This window comes from Quercus robur, chromosome 11, assembly GCF_932294415.1.
Source record: "Quercus robur chromosome 11, dhQueRobu3.1, whole genome shotgun sequence".
Classification (NCBI taxonomy): Eukaryota; Viridiplantae; Streptophyta; class Magnoliopsida; order Fagales; family Fagaceae; genus Quercus; species Quercus robur.
In genome coordinates, this window is record NC_065544.1 from 2,940,666 (window position 1) to 2,965,284 (window position 24,619).

A 24,619-nucleotide genomic window follows, 5' to 3' on the forward strand; every position below is an offset into this window, starting at 1 on the left:
TGTAATTGATGCTTTGCAAAATCTGCACTCTACACATCCCTGAGATTTGAAGTTAGCCCTTAATTCGCTATCTTGTTCGAGTTTTCTTTATATCTAGAGATATTAATTATCTTCCACACAATTTAGCCCCGCTCGTTTCCATCTCATTTCTTCCTTCTTGGATATTTTCTCCTAAAGATTGAGATGGGCTAGGAGTCTAGGACCATTCCTTGTTCCATATCTATGTATTAGTTATTATTTATTAAAAAAAGAAAGAAAGTAATGACACTTCAATATTAATATGAGAGATTACTAACCAAAAGGAAAAAATTTTGGATTCAAATTCTCTAAATTTCTTAGGGTACTTTATCAATAGATTTCCTTAAATCCTAACATTTTTTTTAATAATTTAATGGTCTAAATTATGCCATGTTAGCATTCTACCGATAATATTCTTAAAATAATAAAATAATGTTACAAATAAAACAATTAAAATTATTGTTAGTGAAATGCTGATATGATACAATCTAAACCATTAAATCATTAAAAAATTGTTAAGATATAAGGAAATTTATTTAATAAAAAATCAATATTTGATTTTTAACACGACACACTCTAGTCCTGAGGTAGTAAATATGAATTGTAACGAAAATGTGGAAGTCGTCACGAAAAGAATGATAGAAACAAAGACGTTTTCGTTGTAATAAGTAAGGAGGGGACATAAAGGTAATTTTAATATATTAAGGTTAACAGGCTTAGCGAAACGAAAAGTAAAAACCCTTGTTCGTGCGTGAGTTGAGTCCCTTTGTGTTCTGTCTCTCTGCGTTTGTGTGTGTCTGCCTATCTATCTCTCTGAAAATCTGTCTCTAAACTATAGTTGAGTTTGTGTTATAGACACAGAATTTAAGGTTTTGTGAGAGATAGTAATAATAATATTGTTTTTTAAGCAAAAAAAAAAAAAAAGTTAAGAATGGGGAGAGAGGTTGTTCAGCCACCACAACAACAACAACAAACGGTGCCGTATACGGTGGAGCAGCTGGTGGCCGTGAATCCGTACAATCCAGACATCCTTCCTGATCTCGAAAACTACGTTAACGAACAGGTACTACTTCATCATCTCTATTTTTTTTTTTAATAAATTTTTGTTAAAAATAGTTATAAGAGTGTTAATAGTGTGGACTTTGAGAATCTGATAATGAAAGATGTTGATTTTTTTTTATTTTTATAATAATTGTAGGTGTCTTCACAAACATACAGCCTTGATGCAAATCTCTGCCTTCTTCGCCTTTATCAGGTAGCTTTCTCTCATTCTGTGTGTAACTGCTGTTTGTAATACAAACAATTGGTGGGTCTGAGTTGTTTGTGTGTTTTTTTTTAATTGTTAGGCTTGTTAGTAGCAGTAGTAAGCTATTAGTGGAAAATTGATTTGTGGGTGTATGTGTGTTTGTTACAGTTTGAACCAGAGCGAATGAGTACTCAAATTGTGGCTCGCATTTTGGTTAAGGTCTGCTTAATTGATTCTGCCTTAGCCCTTTTCCTTACTTTTACATTTTCATATTTATTTCCTAACACCAACATATTATTGCTAAATTATGTTTTTTTTTTTAATGGGTTTTTGATTTTTTGTTGATTAGGCACTCATGGCAATGCCAGCTCCAGATTTCAGCCTGTGTCTCTTTTTGATTCCAGAAAGAGTGGTATAATTCTCTTTCTCTACTTTCTTTTTTTTTGCATAATTTTCGTTAGTGTTATGCATATCTGCCTCAAGTGTGTTGAATGTGTTCTAGAAATTCATAATAGATAGTAAAATATATAGATATACACTTTGAGAGAAATTATGCACTGGGTTCTTTAAGTTTTCTTAGACAGCAGCAGCACATGGCATTCAGATTCTTCAGTTTCATGACCTTATAAATTAATAGATGGTTAAATTTAGTTGATAGATGTTCTTTTACTTCCACTTTTTGGGTTTTAACAAGCTTCCTCGTAGCCATTGTTGATGAAAATTTTCCTTCCTTTCATCTGATTATCAGCAAATGGAGGAGCAGTTCAAGACCTTGATAGTGCTCTCACACTATTTGGAGGTATGTTTTTTCTGTGTTTCTTAATCTTAACTCAGCACACATGTATCAAATTTGAACACCTACTTTCTTTGCAGACAGGAAGATTCCGTCAGTTCTGGGATGAAGCAGCTAAGAGTCGTCACATAGTTGAAGCTGTGCCAGGTAGTAATCAATTGTGTTAGTGTATGTCCATCATACATATATTATTTGGATATTTCTATTGTCCAGTTGAATAAATGTAATTGTTTCATTTATCATGGATTCATGTTGTTAGTAGAATAATCACTTATACATATAGATCGTGGAATTATGACAAGACAAAAGGAGGAGCATAATTCTCGCAAACGAGTGCCTTTGACACATTGGAGAAGACTTTTTTTTACGGCCATATATTAAATTCCTGATGTGCTTATAGATTAGGATAATTTGATGGCGTCCGTCCCTCTTTATTATTTCTCCTTTGGACACATTATAACTATTGATATTATTGTTAGGTTATTTGTTGGTTTTGACTTCTCGATAATTTTGATCCAATTGCTAGTATGAGAGTTGTATGTATGATATGTTCATAAGCATATAAAACTGTTGTTTTTGTTGTTGGTGGTGGTGGTGGTGTCGTCATTGTCATATTTTGGCATAATATAACATTGTTTACTAAAGCAACTGACACTTCTTCTCCCACAATCATGGGATGGAGGCTGAGGTCATGGGTCCTAGACCCGCTGGGTGTGTGAAATTTACCACTTAAAAAAAATGTTCTTTTGCTTAAACATTTGATGTCTTCTGTTTGATGCTAAAATGGCTGATGACTCATTCTTTTTTCTGATCTAGAAACAAGTAGTAAGAATGACTTTGTCTGCTGCTCAATTTATATTGTTTCTGTCATTCCTGTTCCGCTCCCCTGCTTCTGTTGTCTACATGGTTCTCTCTTTGTTTGTGTGTAAGTGAGCATTATTGCTTATAAGGAAATAAAATGCAGGTTTTGAGCAAGCAATCCAAGCCTATGCAATTCATGTCCTTTCCTTGACTTATCAAAAAGTTCCCAGACCTGTGCTTGCTGAGGTATGCCTTGATATTTGGTCCTTTCCTCATTGAGTGTTTTGTATTTCTTGAATATTGTTTGATGGCTAGCTATTAGTGGTTGGCACAGGGCTTGTGTCATTTAGGGAGGCAATACTAGGCTGATATAGAAGATACTTCTCGGTAGTAACTGAAAAAGTCATTTCAAGGTTATGTTCAGTAGGATTTGTGATGCTAAAATGTGGTGTGGGTCGTGTAATGTGAGCACCAGTAATTTCTGATGAGATTCGAAGAGGGGTCATGGGTTATTTATTTATTTGCAATTTATTTTTATTATTCTGCTGTCCAATAATCTATCTAATTTTCCCTATATTTGATTAGTCATTGAGTGTGGTCTTGGTTTTCTTTTATTTAGCTTTTTTTTGCTGTTAGAATTTCTTTATTATTGCTTTATATAATTGTCTTCCTATGTAAAACTTCATGTTCCCATCGGTATACAGGCTATCAACATCGAAGGTCTGTCCTTGGACAAATTCCTTGAGCACCAGGTAGCAAATTGTGGTTGGATCCTTGAGAAAGGTCATGGCAGAGGCCAACTCATTGTCCTACCTCGCAGTGAATTCAACCATCCTGAGCTGAAGAAAAACAATGCAGATGGCATTCCATTTGATCACATAGCCCGTATCTTTCCCATTCTTGGTTGACCTTTCCGCTGGAGAATAGGAGTTTTTGGGTTCTATCTTGTGTTCTGAGCTGAAGTATTGGGATTCTAAGACTAGTTCTGCTGCTTTACTCACACTCTAGTTCATTTTTTGATATGCTACTTGGGCAGACCACCGTGACTCTGTTTTGTTGTATTTTGGATTTATTCAGAAAAATATTTTATGCTGCTATACTTGAGGTATTAATGATCTTGCGTCTTGGACAAATTTTGTTGTTTCCAAGAGACATTCTCAACATGATTGATGCATTGCATTTTTTAAGAGGTGGCCTGGAGGCCTGACTTTAACATTGATTTAAAAGGGTTTTTTATTGTGGATTTAACATTAGAATCATGACCATCACAAGAGGGCGATTTCCTCATTTATCATGTATGTCATTCGTTGGCCACTATTGAATTGATTGCTGATGAAATTTTCTGTGAATCTCTCTTTAACGAAGAATAAGAAGAAAAAAAAATTTGCGGGTTGCTTTGCAACGACCTCTCTAACCCCGTAGAAGTGGAGTCTAGTGCATTAGGTACGATATTTTTAATTGGGCACAAGATTAGCTACCAACTACTTCATCCAAACCCGATAGATGCAAGCATTGTGTATTTAATACGACATTTTCTAAAAGTGATACTGGTAGTATCACGTTTACCAAAAAAAAAAGATACTGGTAGTGTCACGTGACAATGATGCAATTCATTAAAGGTTTGTTTACTTTTTACATGGCAGTTTTTGATCCACATTTTTCCCTATATTTGACAGTCCTATCTTTTGGGATCAAAACGCAACCACTTTGTTGAGTAAAAGATGAGTCCAATTGGGCAATTTGCAAATATTACGATTTTTTTTTTCTTCCATTTATTACTTGCGCTGTAAATAGCAACGGCCGGTGCATATGAGTTAGCTTTCACAAACTTAACGAGCTCTCTCTTGACCAAGGCATGTCATATGGCAGCTTAATCAAGCTAGTTAAGAACATTCCGCACATTTTTCTATTACAATTTTGTTACAAAGATTTCCCATACACTAATTGCCAGCAAGCTTGCAAGCTTGGCATGAAGAAATGTCAATTTCAATGAACCAAAGTCACGTCAAAACGTCCATAGGGACTTATCTTCGGGCTCTAGGACCAGACACCTCAAACGGCAGTTCCTCTACAATGGTAGGGATATCATCCAAACACCTGATCGCAAGCAAGCTTGACCACAGATAAAGATGAAGCAATTAAAAAGAATCAATGACCTGCAATTCTACAAGTGGAGCTTCCATGAGCAGGGTGATAATATTTACATGACCGGGATGAAGTGAACAACGAGCTCCAAAAAGAATTTTAACTGTTGCCTATTTACTCTTCTACTGATATCGGGTACTGACTGGGATTTTTCGATGGATATTAATGGTTTAAGTCGTAGAGCCCAGATGGATTGCTTTCTTGGAAATACGTCATACAGAATGCCCGGTTTCACTGTTTCCTGCATCCCTTGTTCCCGCTATGCCTGCATACTCTCATTAGTCTCTTCTTAGTGGATCAGCATCGTTGCAGAAGCCTAAGAAATGATAGTGGGAATATACTAAATTAGGGGAGGAAATGAGCCTAACTTCAATGACACAGCATCTCTCCTTGGTCCACCCAATTCACAAAGCAGGCTGAATAGTCCTCAAGAACCTCAGAATTCTGTGCAATACGTATAACACAGGAAAAGAAGTTGCATTAGCAGATATCACCTGTTGAATAAAAACTTAAGTACGCATTCTCTAAATACTGAAAGTAATAGTATAAACCATCAGACCAACCAACAATTGAAGCTTAAATAGAGGTCAGAATGTGGATGTTTGAATTGATCCTTGCATAACTTGGATCAAAGGCTTCAAGCCAACCACCAAGAGCCTTGTAGCTCATTTGGTTGGCACCTCCTAATGTTTCCAAAGAAATCATCTAGGGATCAAACTCTTCCTCCCCCAATTGTTGAATTATCAAAAAAGGCTTCAAGCCAACCATGAGGTCTGAATAAGCCAGGAACCAGCCATTGGTTATTTCAAATTTACTAAAAGTCAGACGGATGGGAGTGTGATGAACATAGATTATAGCAGCTGTTTATGGATGAATCTGTGCAGGCAATTATAATGATTCCTCTCTGTTGTGCCAAGGCCCGAGGGAAGATCAGATTGAGAGGCCTGAGGATAGAAAACTGATGTTCTTGGTCAAGAAATATTGGGCAGATCAAATACTCCGGTTCAATACGAGGTGCAAAATGCTGTGGGCAGGCATTTGGAAAAGTGAACAACATGAATGGATAAAAATGCTTCCATGGAGAGTGAAAACACTGCTGACTTTCCATTGAAGCATAAATTGGCAAAGTACTTGAATAAGGAGAATGATCTTTGCCCTTTATGTGGTAAAGAAAGAAAAACTAAAATACATCTATTTCTTTATTGTGAAGTTGTAAGGATAGCTTGGTTTGGTACTCAATGGGATCCAAGATTTGATCATATCCAAGTTGTGAGGATACCTTGGCAATAGAACTTTTAAAGTAATACGTTGCCCCAATCTCTGCTAAGAAAGGGAGATGTACAAGATGAGGAAATATTATTGATAGAGCACTTACATTGGATGCTCTATGGTAAATTAGGAACAGAGTTTGTTTTGACAGATAAGGAGAGGACACACAAGAACTAGGGAGAAATATTCACAGAAAGTATTACAGTTTTGTTGGAGGTTTAAAGTTGACACCACATACTAATGGAAAGGGGTGCTGATGGAAGGGTCTCTAGAGAGGTTTGCGAAAAGACAGCGGATGGCTGGGTGAAACCAAGGGCACATTTTGACACTCTGGATGATAATTACATTAGGAATAGGAATAGGAATTATGTCTTATTGATAACAGAAGATGTTGTATCCTATTCATATGTTTGGTTATAAATTTTGAACAAACCCAAGCTTGTATTTCACAAAGGAAAAAGTTTGGCTACAACTACGCTCCCATTTTATTGACAAATCCACAATTGGATTACATTTTCTTCTTATATCTTTCATGCTTGCAAAATTTTCAGAAAATAAAAAATCAATAACTATGTCATCAATCAAAAGTTTAAATTTCAAGTCTTTGTAGTCTAAAATTATGCATAGAAAATAAGTTTATGGATCAAATGGTAAATAACATCCGATTGGAATGAAATTTGATATGCGTGTTAAGAACATAAAAAACAAACAATCCAACAGTTAGATTTTCAAAATATGTAATCATGTTAATTTTTTTACTAATAGTTGTAGCTATTAATTATAAATAAATTTGTACCCAAACTTTGTTCTTTCATAAATTATATTTACGAAATATCTTACTTATATATTTATATTTACATTGGACTTAATTATCCGAAAATAAAATATTTGAAAAGTTATGCTCATTTTCTATTTTTCAAATTCTGATAAAAAAATATTTTTATTTTTTATAAGAATATATGGGTCAAGATCAACTTTGAGAAATGGTACACCACTTAATAATTTTTATTAAAATAATATTATAAAAATCTCATCATTGGATTATATATACATATAAACTATGGGTTAATCCCACATTGGAAAATGAGTATGAGTTAAAGAGGTTTAAAGTCTGTGCTGTATATCCAAGAGTTAGACCCTTTTGGATATACATCACTATCGGTTTCTTTAAAACCTTCTCCCTTCTCCCCGTATGTGTGTTAAAAATACTTAGTATTTTTTTAAAAAAAAAAAACATATAATCTTAACACGCATGCCAAATTTTGTGCTAACGAATGCTATTTACTATTTAATCTATAAACTCATTTTTAATAAATAATAGAGAGAGAGAGAGAGACAGAGAGAGAGAGAGAGAGAGAGAGATTATTTTTTAAGGATTATGTGCATGTAGAAAAAAAATTTACATATATTAATTTTTAAAGTTATTACACGTATCAAGATATAATTATTACAACTCTCTTAGAGACGAACAACTATTCCTTTTGAATTACTATTACATGTATTCCACATTTATATATATATATATATATATATATAGTGGGTTTCAGTTAACTCAACTAGTAAAATCTCTGATAGTTGAATAAAATATTTGAGGTTGATTGGTGTCTTGATCCGATGATAAAGAGTTATCATCAGAGGTGGACGCCATAATAAGTTGAAACTCTCTCCAAAATATATATATATATATATATATAGAGAGAGAGAGAGAGAGAGAGAGAGAGAGAGAATATTTTTTAAGATTATTTTTATATTTTTAATTATTATGTGCATATAAAGAGTTTTTCTTTTTGACATATATTAATTACATGTATCAAGAAATAACTATTACAACTCTCTTAGAGATGAATAACTATTCCTTTTGAATTACTAATACATGTATTCCACATTTATATATATAGTGGGTTTCAATTAACTCAACTGGTAAAATCTCTGATGGTTGAATAATATATCTGAGGCTGATTGGTGTCTTTATCTGATGATAAAGAGCTATCATCAGAAGTAGACGTCATAATAAGTTGAAACTCTCTCCAAAAAAAAATATATATATATATATATATATATAGAGAGAGAGAGAGAGAGAGAGAGAGAGCAAATATTTTTTAAGATTATTTTTATATTTTTAATTATTATGTGCATATAAAGAGTTTTTCTTTTTGACATATATTAATTTTTAAAGTTATCATGCATATCAAGAAATAGCTAGTACAATAGTAAAAAGGTTGATGTCTCAAATAGTTATTGAAGTAAAAAGGTAAACGACTCAAATAGTTGTTGAGGTTGTGATTGGTGATGAGGTTTAAAGATGGACAACAATACAATTTGAGGGATACAGTTGAAGTGGCTCTAGAGAAAGGGAGAAATTCATAATTAAAAGTGACGCTAAAGTGGTAATAGTCACAATCAAGAATGCAAGTGCTGCGGCTCAAAATGGGAAGTGGGGTATGTCCTGCATGATGTCCGTGAGTTGGCTTCAAGTAGGGGGGGTTTTGTGTTTCAATTTGATTGGATAAAAATAAGGTAGCACACTCACGGTTTTGTTGTATATTTGTAAAGATAACATATCCGTGACTATGGCCTTAGCATACTCTCTAGTCAAATGGGCTGAAAAGCATGGTGCCAAAGATTTCCTATTGCCTCCAGACCTACCTGTATCTATTTTGTTGTATATTTGTAAGGACAATACTTTAATTTAAGACCTTTGTAATGCTATTTCTCTTGAGGAAAGATGGTAAGCATACAAAAGTATGTGTTTTAATGAGTCTAGATTTTATGGTAGCATCAAGATCCTAAAAAGGGCCAAGATTATACCACATCATCCATCCAACCTAAAATAATAATGGTTTAAAAGAAAAATCATTCTTATCACTAAGATGTTTGCATTTCCAAGAGCCACACAAGAAAAATCTGTTTAGCTTTCCATTACACCATTATGATGTCCATCTCCATCAAAGCAAATTCTGTTCAACTTCATCACAATAATGGTTTGAAAAATAAAATAATTCTTATCACTATAACGTTTATGTTTCCAAGAGCCACACAAGCAAAACCTATGTGCCTTTCCATTACATCACTATGGTGTCTATCTCCATCAAAAGTTCTGGTTTATTTGTGAAACAGCCTCACTTGTCTTCCTTTTTATCTAAAATTGAAAATTTTACACACGTTCATGAAATGTTTAGGGGCTGTTTGGATTTCATGTTTTCACTCACTCATCACTCAAATATGGTGGGTCCCACGCATAAGAAGCTTGTTTGGATTTGTTTTCAATTTTTGTTTCCATCACTCAAATTGTAGTGGCCAGTGAGGAGAGGGGAGCGGCTGACCTTGTTGGTCAGCCATGAACGAAGCTTCGAAGGAGCTTCTTGGGTCCACACAGAGAGAGAGAGAGAGAGAGAGAGAGAGAGAGAGAGAGAGAGAGAGAGAGAGAGAGAGAGAGAGAGAGAGAGAGAGAGAGAGAGAGAGAGAGTCTGAGAGATTAGAGAGAGAGAAGTGAAAGGAGAAGAAGAGTGTCTGAACTCAATCAGTCCATGGGTCCCACATAAAGTGATAATATTTGAGCTTTTAGAAAGAAAACTCTACTGGATTTATGAGCCAAACAGAGTTGAGATGGGTCTTGGGGGTTTTCAAGTTAAAAAAATGAGTTATAAGATGATGAGTTTTGGGTGATGAGTGATGAGATATGGCTCACTCTCAAACCAAACAGGGCCTTAATTTTTTTTTTTTTTTTTTTTTTTTTTTTTTTTCCTGAGCACATCATGGGATTGCATTGTCTTGTCTTTTTAGTTCTAAAGGCTAGAAAGCCTAAGAGAAAGGGAGAACTTAAAGGAATCTCTTATTTTGATTAAGACTTCCATCATTGAATGACATGAGAGAGTATGGGAGAGAGAGATCGGGGAATGTTCCCACCACTGCAGGCTTATTAGGAGCCTGATCCAAACTCTTAAGCAATAGGCTGCTTTTATTTTGGTTGCCACCTTCCATCTTGAGGTGAGAATATGATTCTGGTAACTAGCCATCAGAGGGGGAGGGAGGTGGACAGGTTAACCTTGGGCAGTCTTAATTTTGGGGCTCTTTGCCCCTTAGAAACATGGTTTAGTTTAACTGTCATATTGACTAAGAATGATTTTTTTTAAACCATTATTTTAGGGTTATATCAGCGGATTAATGATGTGGCATAATCTTGGCCCTTTATTGTATAAAAAAAGAAGTGAGGATTTAAAGAACTCTATATTGTAGAGTTCTCCAAGAACTCTAGAGGATCTTGATCCTAACTATAAATTGTAAAATTGACTAAATACCTCAACTAACTCATAACAAACATGACAACTAATTGTCTAGAACAACTACCCAAAATATAATTTCTTAATCTTTTTATATTTTATTAGAAAAAAATATAACAATTAAAAGGTGTTTGCAAATGAGATATCTCAGTGTATCAACTAATGTTTCAAGTTCGGTATACAAGTAACTATTGCATGTATACTTCCCACATAATTTGAGACAACTTCTATCTAAGTACTGTCCATTCATAACATCAATGCTACATTGCTACTAACATCCAAAGGAGGTACTTACTTTCATGCTGTATCCATATTCACTTGTGGATGGGGTAGTTTCTCCCATCACTCCATTGACAACATTTTCTGATGAGAGCCCAGCAAGTGAAGAATTTGTGAGCACTGATGTCCTGCAGCCATATTTGGAGAGGTGAACTTCTTCAGATATAGTTCAAATGTGAGTTAACATCCTTGTTACAAAAGCTACAAGGAAACACACCAACAACAAACAATCTACTCTCGCAGGATCATTACCCAGTAATGATCCTACAAGAGTAGGATACTGAGAGGGGTTATCTGGATATGGTCCTAATTTTTTAGAAGCATGGACATGCTGGGAACACTCCTTCATGCATGTTCCAATGTGTAGGGAGGGGAAAAAAATTATTTGAAAAATATTTCTTTGATTTTGGATATGTTTTTAAAGATTTTTATAGTTATTTATATTTGAAAAGTTAAAATAAACATAAAAATGCCTGAAAATAAATCAATTATAACCAAAGATATATATTAATTAATTAATTAATTTTCGTATCATCACCATGTAATGTCCTAACTTTTCAAGAATTGTTGTCTCATGTCGTGTTTTGTCATGTCTGTGTCCATGCTTCTTAGCCTGACTTTAAACATTTTCCATGAAGTGGCCACTCTAAACAATCAAACATGCACACTTGCTATTCACCCTCATAGATTTTTACCATTGAAACAAAGAAGTTTGTGATTCTTGCTCCAACCTTCCGTGTTCATACTTTGTTAGCCTGATTTTAAACATTTTCCGTGAAGTGGTCACTCTAAACAATCAAATGTACACACTTTCTATTCACCATGCTAGATTTTTACCATTGCAACAAAGAAGTTTGTGATTCTTGCTCTAAGCTTTTTCATGCTTAGACGGTTATTTTTTATGTTTGGGCTTTTGCAAAATTAACTAGCAAGATTATCACCATCTTAGAGCTAAATAAAAATTACCCCTCGGATTGGTCTTCCTCACATGAATTCCCAGAGGAAGATAACCAGTCTAGGTCAAGAAAATTTGAGCAGGTAGATGCATCACCATATTCACAATAGTAAGTGCGATCACTCTCAGGGCATCGATCTCTTTGCACATCTCCAAAAAGCTGCCTGCGAGGCATTGAAGGAGTATACCTACATAAAGACATCCACAGGAGAGGGGCCAAATTAGTTTTATGTATCCCAAAAGTAAACCATGCTGCATATCGTTATGAATGCATTCACTTATATGAATTTAATAAATGGTGGTGCCACTCAATTAATTGCTGATAAATGAAATGAGATAGCAAAGACTAACTAAATACATAATTATGCAATGAAATACAGTGAAAATGTCAAAAATACATCATATGAAACTAGTTTATTGACACAAATCAAACTAGCTATTTTGCAACTTTCAAACAGGTCTAACAACCCAGCAAGAATTTCTGTGTCTAATCAGAAACACATGAACCCTGTTAGATTAAATGATTAAATTCAAAATTTCTTAACAGCTTATACTTTTGGAATTATCATAGTAGCAGAGCAGTCTTGGGTTCAAACCATATCTCCACCTTACCTCCCATTTAAAAAATTTCTCACATGTTGGGCCCCACTTAATAAGGGCAATTTAGGTCAACACATGAAGGGAGAGTTTTAAATTAAATTATCTAAATTCATCATTTCTTAACAGTTTAAGCTTCTAGAACAATTGGTATTAGACCCAATCATGGGCCAGGTGGCCCACCCAACCTGACACACTTGGCCCATATTTAGCCAGTCTTGTACAATTATCTGAGGCCTGTCAAGCCAGACAATGCAGTCCAACCCAATATATAAACATGTTTTTTCTTTAACTTTAGTTTTGGACAAATAAATGAGGACTTGTTCATAGGCCTTTATCTTTTACCCTAAACCTACTCTACCACCTTCCAACCACTCTCTCTCTCTCTCTCTCTCTCTCTATACCCCCCCCCCCCCCCCCCCCCCACAAAAAAATCTTCCCCCATGAATGAGCAAAAACTTTATTAAGCACAATGATCCTTTTAACATGCAGTTAATGGCAAAAGCCAACAACTGCTAAACCCACAGAAACTACAAACTGGTAGCGAAAGAAAAAAAAAAAAAATATTTAAAAACAGATTACAAAGCATAGCTACAAACCAACACAGTAAACACCACCCCAAAAAACAAAACCAAAAAATAAAAAAAGGAAAAGAAAATATAGAGCACAGCCAAAAAGAAAATCATATCTTATATTTATTTATATCCATAAAGTGTATTCACCAAGAGAACAAGAAAAGGAAAATGATGGTAAACCAATTGAAGTTTGAACAATGGCTTTAAGGAATCCAACAATGACAGTAATGTAACCAAACCTTGAAAAAGCTATATCACTGTCACAAGTTGAGATTTCTGGTGAAGACTCAGATAGAAAGTTTCTTGCTCCTTGTGATTGATCAGGTAAAGCAGAGTGAGACATTTTCACCTGCTTCACATTTGTGGCTGATATGGGTGAGATGATATCACGACAAAGGTTCCCATCTGATAAGGATCGTTTGAAAATTGACCTTGAAAAATAAAAAATTTCAACAATTATCAAATAAGCTGAAGCAGCAATGGCTGTAACAGATATTTTGGTTAAAGTAAGCACAACAAAAATTCAGCAATCCATAAAGTATGCATTACCATTAGTAATTTATAAAATCTTTTTTCTTTTTCTTTTTTTGGTTTGAGAGGAAAAATTAAGGTAGACATGATCTTGACCCACTAGATTTTTCCCATAAAAATTCTCAGAAAATCATGATATCAAACTTATTTTCTTTAATATCATTGTCATATTTTTTTCAACAAATAAGCTGCTTTATTGCCTTTCCTTTTAAGTATGTAGGATTTTAACCCCCATCATAGATGATTCTTTGCAACTTTGGATAACATTTACTATCTTACATGGTATACTTTGATTTCAACAATTAAATCATTTTTGTGATTTAAAATTATATACAAAGAAGAAAAATTTTCATCATAGCTAAATAGTTGGCAAAAAGGCACCATAAAACTCAGGCATCAGTTCAGTGCCACACCTGGTTTTATTAATGCCTTAGGCCCAAAGTCTATCAGCAATTATCTCATACCATTGAAACAATAAGCCATCAGTAAAAAACACATCCTACATACCATTGATGAAAAAGATATTTTTGCATGCTGTTAATGGATAGAAAGTCTATTTGGTATTAAACCGCTAACTTTTCACAAGTACATATCCTAGCAGTCATTCAGTTTTAAGCCAAGCCTGTTCAAGAATATTTCTTGAAAGAAAAGAGATCCAGTGAAACTTGAAATTAAGAAAGGCAGATAACATTTGAGGGCATATATCTATTTTTGCCTAGAATATATCTTTTATCCACCAGGTGCAATTAACTGATGAAGTTCAAGGCTTCATTTAGCCAGCTTCTTACCTTCCATCTTCATCAACATTTGCTTGTCCATTCCTCACAGCATCATAGTGCTGGTCTGAACCCAGTTCCCAAAGTGCAGGTTTGCCCTGTTGTGGCCGAAAGTGCCCCAGAAATCTGCACAAATTATTTGAAAAATAAAATTGCAATACAAAACTGCAAGCACTTATACTTTAGGATCAAGTTAGCCATTGCAAAAAATTTAATGCACTATCTCCCTTCAACCCTTTTGAGCAAAATGCAGCAAGAGGAAGAAAATTAATGGACCAACCTCATTGTCTCCACTGCATAGAAACTAAGAGATTACCACAAGGACGCAGTCAGCATCCAGGGGTAGGGTAGTTGCTTTGTGAAAGTTGTTTTTTCTCCTGGTCTAGGATTTTCAGATTAAGCTAAAATTTCAGGAGAGAATCTTGAGCAGCAGCAGCTGAAAGCCATTCATGACTTCCAACCATTGCAGCAGTTGATGTCCTCCATACCTCAGCAAGAATATTCTGGTACCCATTACATCTATACAAACACTGGACCCCTAATGAAGGAGGAGGGATACTGGTTGGCTATGAAGCCCAGTACCTGATAAAACTGCTGTAAAACCACACTCTAAACCTCATCTCACTGCCACCCCCGTCTTTAGTTAGAAAAGGCAAGAGGATAAGTTATATTATTTGAGCCAAAAAAATTCCAAGACACAAAAAACAAATGCCCTGACTAGAGAACAATTAATCAACATGTATATTCAACTTGTAGAACAGTGTACAACTGGCAGACACCAGAAGATTTAACCAGAAATAGACCTTTCTTTCTACAAAAAATTAATACAAGATTTCAAATGCAAGACTTACACATTAATTGCATCTTGTTTCTCTGCATCCATATAAGCATTGCTGTAATACCGTTGAAGAGTTCTGAAGAATTCTTGGGACTGAGTTGCTGCTTTCCACTGACCCCTTCTCTCAGAGAATATCTATGGCACCAGAAGTTGAAAAGGTTAACAAATGAAGCAGATTGATAAAGATTAAGATAATTACTTAGGAAACATAATGAATACTTGTAAGAGTGTTACAGTTGATCCACAGAACAGATATCCAAAGCAAACTATAGTATCCATATACAGTTTTTGCAGCCCGTCCACCTCTTAACTGTCATAAAAGCTATATTCTCACGCCAAAAAACTTAGAAGGATGCATTTCCAGCTAACTAGGCCCATGAACGAATTGGACTCAGACTAATCAGGGTATATTCCATATATCATGATCCGATTTAACAAGGAAACAACATTCAGTCTAATAACATTGCAGATGGATGAGAGAATGCATAAAAGGAGCTCAGAGATGAGAAGATTAATCAATGTTATCCAGAAAATTTGACTCAATTAAGAAAGATATATAAAAGGAGCTCAGAGATGAAAGATGTTTAGAAAGTAATGAGTGATGCAAAGTAAGATTGGGAGAGTTTGACCGTGGACCATCTTTTACTCCAATGCAGTTTGGCTAGAGAGTTTTGGTTGCTTGTGTTTAGTTCAATTGGGATAGATTGGGAAATGTCCAAGTTGGAGGTCAACATGTTTGCCAGTTGGATGGCAATTTGGTAGGCATAGTAGTAGTAAGACAGATGGAAGGCCTAACGTAGTGTCTTTGCAGGGAGAAGAATTCTAGGAAATTTGAGGGTCATGAGCCATCATTACTGGAGTTAAAGTTGCTGTTCCTGTAAATACTTTATGCTTGGATGGATTCTTCCTGCTGCTTACCTTCTCTTCTTTGCTACATTTTTTGGATTTTCTTTCTTTCTTTCTTTTGGGGTGTTATCTCTTCTATACATCCTGCTGTATTAGGGTTGAGTGCCTCTTTTGTGCAAATTTTATTTAAGGTTTATTTACTTATAAATAATAATAAAAATAATAATTTAAAAACAAGATCAGGAAAGTTATAAATAATAGAAATGCAACCAGAGAGATGGACAGAACCTACGAATGAACAAGTGACAGTGAGTCAGAGACAATGAACGTGCCATATTTCTAATTGCCTAGTGAAGGTATCATATGTATCTTCTTTGAAAAGGAAACAATCTTATCTAATGCCATATACAGAACTTGCATCCGCCATCAAGTCTTGGGTAATATAATGGTGGATATTATTTAGTATTTAAAAACATACTAGTAATCAATCAGATCATAATACTATCAGACCAGATTATCTTTTATAAGAGTTTAATTAGTCAGTTGAAAATTAAGCACATTCAGCTTCTTAATGGATTAATACATAAGACACCCCCCCACCACCCCAAAAAAAATATTGTAGTAAATCAAAATCAGATCCATAGACAGACCCTACACCAATAAAACAATTTTAAAAGCAAAATTCTAACCCAGTAATTCGGTATGATCAGTTTAGGAAGGGCAAAAAAAAAAAAGAAAAAAAAAAAAAAGGAAAGCATACATAATTTCATCAACACACTTTATAGTTTGAAAGCAGTAAATACTAAGCACTTTGAAAGAGTATCACACCTTGTTGTGAGCAGCTGAGCCACCATATTGGTGAGCAAGAGTGTCACCCATTCTCTCATAAAATCCCATCAAATTGTCTGCTAAAGGAGCATCAAGATCTATCTTTGGCTTGTCTATAACACCCAGAGCATGAAGTTGGTGTCCAAGAGCTGCTAATCCATAAGCATATTGTGCAACATTTGTGCGATCCAGGCAATCTATACAATTGGTCCTGAGCACTCCCCTTTGGAACATGGGTTCCTTGACAGAATGATTCCCGTTAGCAACATTACTAGCACCATGCTTTCCACCGTTGAGTTTCCTCTCAAAGTTATCAGCATCCACATCATCAGTGTCGTAGTGCCTCTGAGGAGATAAGTCCCCATTATCTATATTCCTGCATCAAATTTCAAATGCCAGCCACACATCATCAGATTCTGAAAACAGAAAACATGTAAATTAGTTAATCTTAAATTTTATAATTTGATGAGATGACCATAGAAACCAGACCAAAAAAAAACCTTACTCAGAGGAATGCCATCTTAGACTCCCTTCACGCCTCAAGGCTGGTGTTACTTGGCAATAGAAGAACCCAGTAATCGTAAGTGCATATGCAGCCACTTTGCCAAGAAGTAGCAAAACATTTGTAGCTTTGCTGGAATTGCAGGGGAAGAGTAAGAAACAATTTTGCAATAAAAATCAAATTCTCAAGAAAATATAGAATTATATGAAAGAAATAAGAGGGGGGGGGGGGGGGTGAAGAATTGAGCACATGTATACCTCCGAGAATGTTTATGTAGATCCCAATGAAGAAATCTAAGACGGCTCTCCTCAGATAAATCTTTATTAATGAACTCAATTGCATTAGCAAACTCTGCACGAAGAATGGACTCTCGAGGCTTCTTCTCACGTGTCTATCAATTGCCAAATTTCAAAAATCAATCACAATGTATGTTAAAATAAAAGTTACATGAAATATAGATCAAGTGTTTTAATATTCAGAGTGTCAGTAAGACTCTTTCATAGTGTAAAGCTCTCTCCTTGAGGAAATTTTTAACAATATATAAAGAAGAATAAATAAATGAATAGAAAGAAAATATGATAGTGATGATAAAAAGATAATGAATAACGATGACAAAAATTACTAAACCCATCAATCAATAAAGAAACTGACCTTAATTAAATTCAAAATAATTATGGGGTTTCCATATCTCTTGACAAGATTTTCAAAATGAAGTCTGGTAGCTTCATAATTTTGGTCCTTCTTTGACACTGGAAAAGGACAGAAGTTAGTTACAAAAATAAACGGCATACACTTAACTGCCACTACTTATGCAAGGACATACATATAATGTCTGGTTTAAGATTCAAGCGTGAAGTTTCCTGTGACCAAAAAAGAGGGATTGAGCCTCGGTTCTGGACAACAGAGCTTATTTGCATGGGAAGCCCTTCTGGAACATCTTCAAACACAATCTGTTCTGTCTCAACATCATTAGCAACTCTACCTTTCTCATTTACACCTCGTTTTAGATACCTAAATTAGAAGTAAACAATAAGTGAGGCCCTCATATGCCACATGAGGTAAATATACACTTAGGATGTAAATAAATACTCAATCTTAACCATATCATATAATCTTTATTCTATAACAATGGCAACCAGAGAACCCAGAACCCAATTCATGTTGCACAACCAAGTGAGAGTCATGTCAAAATCAATCCACAAAAAAATAAGTTTCTGGTGAACTATGTCAATTATTCATTTGGGTTAATCCAATGATAGCATGAACAGTATAGAGATTATATTTATTGAAAGGTTATAAAGCCATATAAGCAGTTTGAATCCAGGAAGCATTAGAACAATGCATTCCAAATAACATATGGAAAAGATTGATCCATGTTTCTCAAAAGGTTATATTTGAATTTAATACCATTGATAAACCACATGACTCAAAAGTAATTTTCTCATGTATGTGTATCCATCCCCATACTAAGCACGTGGTGTAACCAGGAAAAAGACAAATCTGTATGAACTCTTACCTGGTGCCTGCATAGTGACGAGAACGTCTAGCAATGAGGGCCACTTTGAACTCTCGTCCAGACACAGAGAGTGTTGCCTAGATTTGAGTAGCATGAATCCATCAGAGATAAAAGAATAAATAAATAATAAAAAAACATTAAAAAAAGAACAAAATAATTATCTGTATAGTTGGGCAGACAATATTTAAAAATAGCACGTCAACAAATTTTAGCGAATGTAGTAAACCAGCAATAACAACATTCAGTAGGAATGATAATTTCCCAAAGAAATATTATGTATCTGCATTATACTCACTTCATAAGACTAACTCCAAAGATTTAAGTACATATACGAAACAAGTACAAAGACATAGAGAATACAGAGGAAGGAACTAAATAATCTCATTCCAAAGAGAAGGGCATCAATTAATACATGAAATTGCACATGAACAGAGTCAGAAGCTGGTACAATAAAATTTCAAATGATTTGAACAATGATGGTAATGTTTCAGCAAACTAGGATTCACAAATGAGTCCAGAAAGTTCCAAGAATCTTCTGAACAGAAAAGAAATCGTGCAACAGCTATAACAGAATGATGTGAAAGTTATATTAACATCAACATCCCCCATACTAATTTAATTAGTTATTGTTAGATCATCAAAAACATCATTCATTCCTTACCTGCTTAAAAAAGCCATAAACCAAAGCAACTGTCCAAAGAGTATTCTGGAGGTGATTCCGGATTTCCCGAGTCAAGAACTCATTCCAAACAAACATGGTTTCGTAGAGAACATGGCCAGTCTCGTTATTACTTAAGTTCTTTTGAAGACTACGCATAACATGATATGAGTAGCTAAAAAAGAAGTCCTTTGTTAGATCCACCATGCATAGGAGCTTCTTGTATCTAAGATATCAACTCAACAAAGAATAAAAAGTTAGCGACAATAATGATCATGTTTAGAGCAAGAATAATTGGAAAAATAGAATAAGATATATGTTTAAATAAGGAACTGTCGAGACAATAAAAAAGATTCCCCACACACTTGGTTAGGCATGTGTGTGTTTGTGTTATGCACTAACTAAAAAATGAATCACGCTTCATTTGTAACCAATCAAAGCAGAAGCTCTGAACTTAATATGACAATTACCAATACAATTAATGGTATCTCTAAGAAGGATTAAAAGTGGGGAGAAGTGAAATAATTCTGTCAGTATAGACTATATAATATTCATTTAAGATGGTCAAAACATATTCTTGTATTCACAAATTTATTATGCTCTAACTTATAACTTTGAAGTGCATAAAAATGAAAGAAAGAATATGGTCCAAAGTCAGATTGCATGTTCATTCCAGGTTAAAAAGAAAGAAAGACTGGAAGAATCACATCAGAAACATTAATTTTCACAAAAGACAGATACAAAGCTGAGTAACATTCATGGTTCCCTTCACAAGTACCATGGACAAAATATATTTACATGCAGAATGGATTAATGACCTGTTCTCATTCCTAGAATTAGCGATACTGGACCCATCAGTAGAATTCAGAAACGGAATCAGCTCACTCTTGGAGACAGCATATACAGTATGACCGCATATTGCACCAATCTGTCTTCTTTTTGTGATAAGCAGCATATAATAAGGCCCCAAAAATTTGATGAATCCTGAAAACAGCAAACCAATATGAGTACCATCATAATGTTGTTGGTTTATTAAGAAATAAGAATGCACACTAAGGCCCTGCATACCAACAATTCCATAACAAGTAGTGACAAACTTTAGTCCACCCGTGGACTTGTTTCCTTCATGTATCCGCCTCAAAAGGTCAGAGCATTCCCTTTCTGTATATGTGGTAGAATCTTCACGAATGTTTAACTCGCAAGGGTCTAGCCGATCAATCTTTAGCACTCTCCAATATGTTCTACCCTTGTCCCTCCCTATCATGTAAAAATTCTGCAGCATAAAACATAGTAGATTTTTGCTTAAGTTGGTTTGTCTACAGAAAATTTACTGCTAAACACAATATACCAATTAAAGGACGAACTTTCATATGAACCAAATAATTCACAATTTTAATATGCCAAGATAGAAATAGGTTGCTGATAAATAACTATTTATAACAAAAAGCAAGTTACAATATAAAATCCATTAATATCTGTTGGAAATTTCCTCAAGTTCCCATTTGGAAGTGGTTACCTATTTGGCTTTTCTGGGTGAGAAAGGACAGTTGACTTTGTTAGCTATTTGGATCCCATATGGGGAGAGGAGAAAACTCTTAAAAGAAGAGCTCTCTTAAGAGAAGGTAAAAACTCTTAGAAGAAGAGTTGTTTAATAGTTCTTTTGGGGTCAAAAGGACAAGAGCTATGTACGAGAGGTTGTGTGTTGTAATCCTCATTGAGCATAATAGATTTGACCTCCCTCTCCATGGAGGTAGGCATTTTGCGAAAACACGTAAACATTTGTATTCTTATTTTTCTTTACTGTTATTTGTTCAAATCTGTAAGGTGTTATCACACAAGGGATTTAAGAGCTTTTGCTATTTCAATAATTGGTATTAGACCTTCCACTATTGCATAAAAAATGGTATCAAATTCCCTGCTTAGTCCAAGTATAGTTTGGGGGAATATTTTGTACAAGTTTGCAATTATTTTATATAAGCCCGTGCAAGTTTGTCTTTGGCTGTGCTAACAATAATCATCCTACTTGAGAAGAAGATTGCTTGAAGAAATTTAAGTCAAGATAGAGATTTGTTGGAAATTGCCTCAAATCTCTATTTGGACTTGGTTAAGTATTTGGCTCTATATGGTGACGAAGGAAATTTGATTTGGTTACTTTTTTGGGGTTTTTTTTTGTGCGAAAGGAATGACCATTCTTCTTTTTCTTTTTTCTTTTTTGCGAGGTAAATAGGGGAAGGGGCTAGAGGGCCCTACTACCAATGCTCCACAAGAGGTGCTGGAACCACTGAGGTATCCCTCAAACCCAGAAAAGAATTTATATTCCTTGTGAGAACCTCATCAAGGGGGATTACACAATGGTGAGTTGGTGTGTATGTGCCGTTGTAGTGAGGAGACCGTGGACCACATCTTGATTTATTGTAGTGTGGCCTTTGAGTTGTGAAGTTTGATATTCAGGTTGCTTGGGGTTCAATGGGTATTACCGAAGAAGGTTCTTGATTTATTATGTGGGTGGCAGTGTAGGGGTCCTAATTCAAATATTTGGAATCTTATTCCTTTATGTTTGATGTGGAATATATGGAGGGAGAGAAACCAGTGCAGTTTGAAGATGTGAAGTACACGTCAGCTCAAATTCAAGCATCCTTCATTAGTTCTCTTTATGAATGGCCTTTTGTTTCGGGTCTCACTGATAGTTACTGTATTTATTCCTTCATAGAGACTCTCATTTGTAGATATTTTTCCAATTATAATTCTTTAGGCTACTTCATGTCTATTTTCAAGAAATAGTCTCCTTTCAATAAAATTATTTTACCTATCCCAACAACAACAAAAAAAAAAAAAAATCAATTTTTCTTGTACACCAAGGAATAGGATTTGAAGGCTTATACATAGATAGTACTGTGAAGGTTTTTGGTGGCTTTGACCCAAGGGTCCTCTCACATGAGTTATCCTAAGAGAAGGAAATACTCTTAGAAGAAGATTTCTCTTAAGAGAGCAGAGAACTCTTACAAGAAGAATTCTCTTGATCGAGGAGAAAACTCCTAGAAGAAGAGTAGTTTGATAGCTCTTTAGGGTTGCAAAGGATACCCACAAGTGAGAGCTATGTAAGAGAGATAGAGTGCTGTAATCCTCATTAACTATTTGCTGAGCCATGTAAATTCCCAAGTTCCAGTGTGCATGCTTGTTAATTTAGTTATCTAAGAAGAAGACTTACAGGAGCCTCCGCTATCCCACTAATTGGTATTGGAGCTTCTGCTATAGCATAAAAATACCAAAAGGAGTGAGAGAGACCTATAACATTTACACGGCAATCTCAACACTTTGTTCAATCTAACAAGAGCAGTTAGGGTGCTCCTCATTCTTTTCTTTTTTTCTTTTTTTTTTGATGATGTGGAACCTCACGAAGGCAGGGCCCTTTGGACTCGCCCCTGGAGAGTAAACCACAGATACACGATCCCAACTGCCAGAACCGTGTATCAAGTAATCCCGAGGAACTCCTAGTGGGGATCGAACCCAAGATTTCTGGGTCTACAGCTCATCTCAAGCCTCCAACCACAAGACTGCACCCTGACAAGTGCTCCTCATTCTTTCAGTTAAATGAAACATGTGTGGCAACTTGTATTTCATAGAACATAGCTTGCAAAAGGAGTTTAAAAAATAAATAAATAAATCAGTAGGCGAAGCGTAAACTCGGCCATAGACTCCAAATGCTTTAACCAGCTAGACCTCTAAAACTTGTTCTAGTATAAATAGAAGCATTCTATAACCAAGAAAAAAAAAATACAGTTGTGCAGCAAGTACAAGTGACTCAAATGCACAACTTGAATTAGTTCATTTTTTGTGATCTTGCGTAGTGAAAGTGAAACTTGGCAATTGAACTAGAACACAGAAAGCGAAGCTGAGGACACACTGATCTAAATCGACTCAATTTTGAGCGAAAGTCATGAATTGAAATTGCGGGAAAAACGAAGAGATCTTATATATATAGAAAAATGAGAAATGAAAGAAATGCGATTACCGATCGAGTCTCGTAGAGCCTGAATTTCTGCATACAAGCATTGAAGGAAGGAGCGGCGAGAGGCTCTTCAGTGATGGAGGACTGTGAAGAAGAGACTCCGTTGTTCTCTAAGCACCACGCCGCCATTGATACGGATACAGAGAAAGAGAGAGAGACAAAAAATTAAACTTCAAAAACCCTGAGCTGAGTCGAGCTCAGGGATTAGTATCGTAATTGCATTCAATCTTCTCCGAATATGATGATAACGATTAACAGTCTTCTAGAAATAACCACAGCTTGAGCTTCGAGATTCCTTTGCATACAATGGAGCTTGGTTGCTTCAAATACAACATGGTCCGTGACCTTCACTCTTTTTCTTTTTTCTTTTTTTGTTTGTATATTTTTGGAAAAATATTGAAATTATTATTACTATTACCACAAACTATAATAATAATTTCAATATAACAAACTTTTTCTCTTTTTCCATTCACAGCCAAATGCTTCTTCTATTCTATCTGGTTTTGTTGAGACACAAAGCAAGCAAGAGAGAGCTTTCTGATCGAATATTTAAAAAAAAAAAAAAAAAAAAAAAAAAAAAGGAAAAACTTGAATTGAGAGATCGAATATTGTTGTTATTATTTTACAGATCAGAGAGGAGGAAGAGAGGTTTGGAAATTGAAGCTTTTTTTTTTGGAAGAGAAAGATCGAGCAACAAATTGATGGCTTTGGGAGGTTCGAGAGAGGAGAGAGAGTTTGAAACCAGAGAAATGAGAGAGAGGAAAGAAAGCTAATAATTGGTGATGTTAATTTTTATATATAAGGAGTCTGTGTTTGTGTTGTTGTTGTTTTTCAAAGATAACAGAGACAAACAGAGAAAAGAAGAAGCTCTAGATCCAGAAGATGTAGAGAGAGAGTGTAGTCCGTAGTAATCAAATCAAAACCACAACTTCGGTCACCGCTCCATCCACATATAATAATATTCGTTTTTATTTATTTATTAATATCAATAAATATTAGTACCTTTTTATAATAGTATATGTAATTATTCAAATATATATATATATATATATATTTACTTATGAAAAAATAAAATAAAATAAAAGGCCACACTTAGATAATTTTATTAAAAAGCTTCAACTTATGGCATTTACTTATGATAATAACTCTTTATTTTC

The 24,619-nt window shown here is 34.9% G+C and overlaps 2 protein-coding genes across 2 annotated transcripts; one reads left to right on the plus strand and one right to left on the minus strand.

Annotated features, from left to right (window-relative positions):
• The first annotated feature begins 752 nt into the window (after positions 1–752).
• On the plus strand, positions 753–3,991 carry LOC126705973 (eukaryotic translation initiation factor 3 subunit K). The gene is made up of 8 exons (XM_050405211.1): positions 753–1,081; positions 1,217–1,273; positions 1,433–1,483; positions 1,614–1,676; positions 2,013–2,063; positions 2,138–2,204; positions 3,022–3,104; positions 3,563–3,991. Exons 1-8 carry the CDS (start codon positions 950–952, stop codon positions 3,764–3,766), a joined length of 708 nt encoding a protein of 235 aa, XP_050261168.1. The 5' UTR covers positions 753–949; the 3' UTR covers positions 3,767–3,991.
• Positions 3,992–4,738: 747 nt separating this feature from the next.
• LOC126705971 (phosphoinositide phosphatase SAC3-like) lies at positions 4,739–24,363 on the minus strand. Its single transcript, XM_050405210.1, has 16 exons — positions 23,466–24,363; positions 20,522–20,726; positions 20,272–20,437; positions 19,457–19,679; positions 18,796–18,872; positions 18,103–18,290; positions 17,931–18,028; positions 17,537–17,670; positions 17,283–17,411; positions 16,778–17,153; positions 15,117–15,238; positions 14,278–14,391; positions 13,198–13,389; positions 11,798–11,974; positions 10,848–10,959; positions 4,739–5,447 (listed from the first exon to the last, which is right to left on the minus strand). The coding sequence occupies exons 1-16, from the start codon at positions 23,589–23,591 to the stop codon at positions 5,373–5,375; spliced, it is 2,514 nt and encodes an 837-aa protein (XP_050261167.1). The 5' UTR covers positions 23,592–24,363; the 3' UTR covers positions 4,739–5,372.
• Between the last annotated feature and the right edge of the window lie 256 nt (positions 24,364–24,619).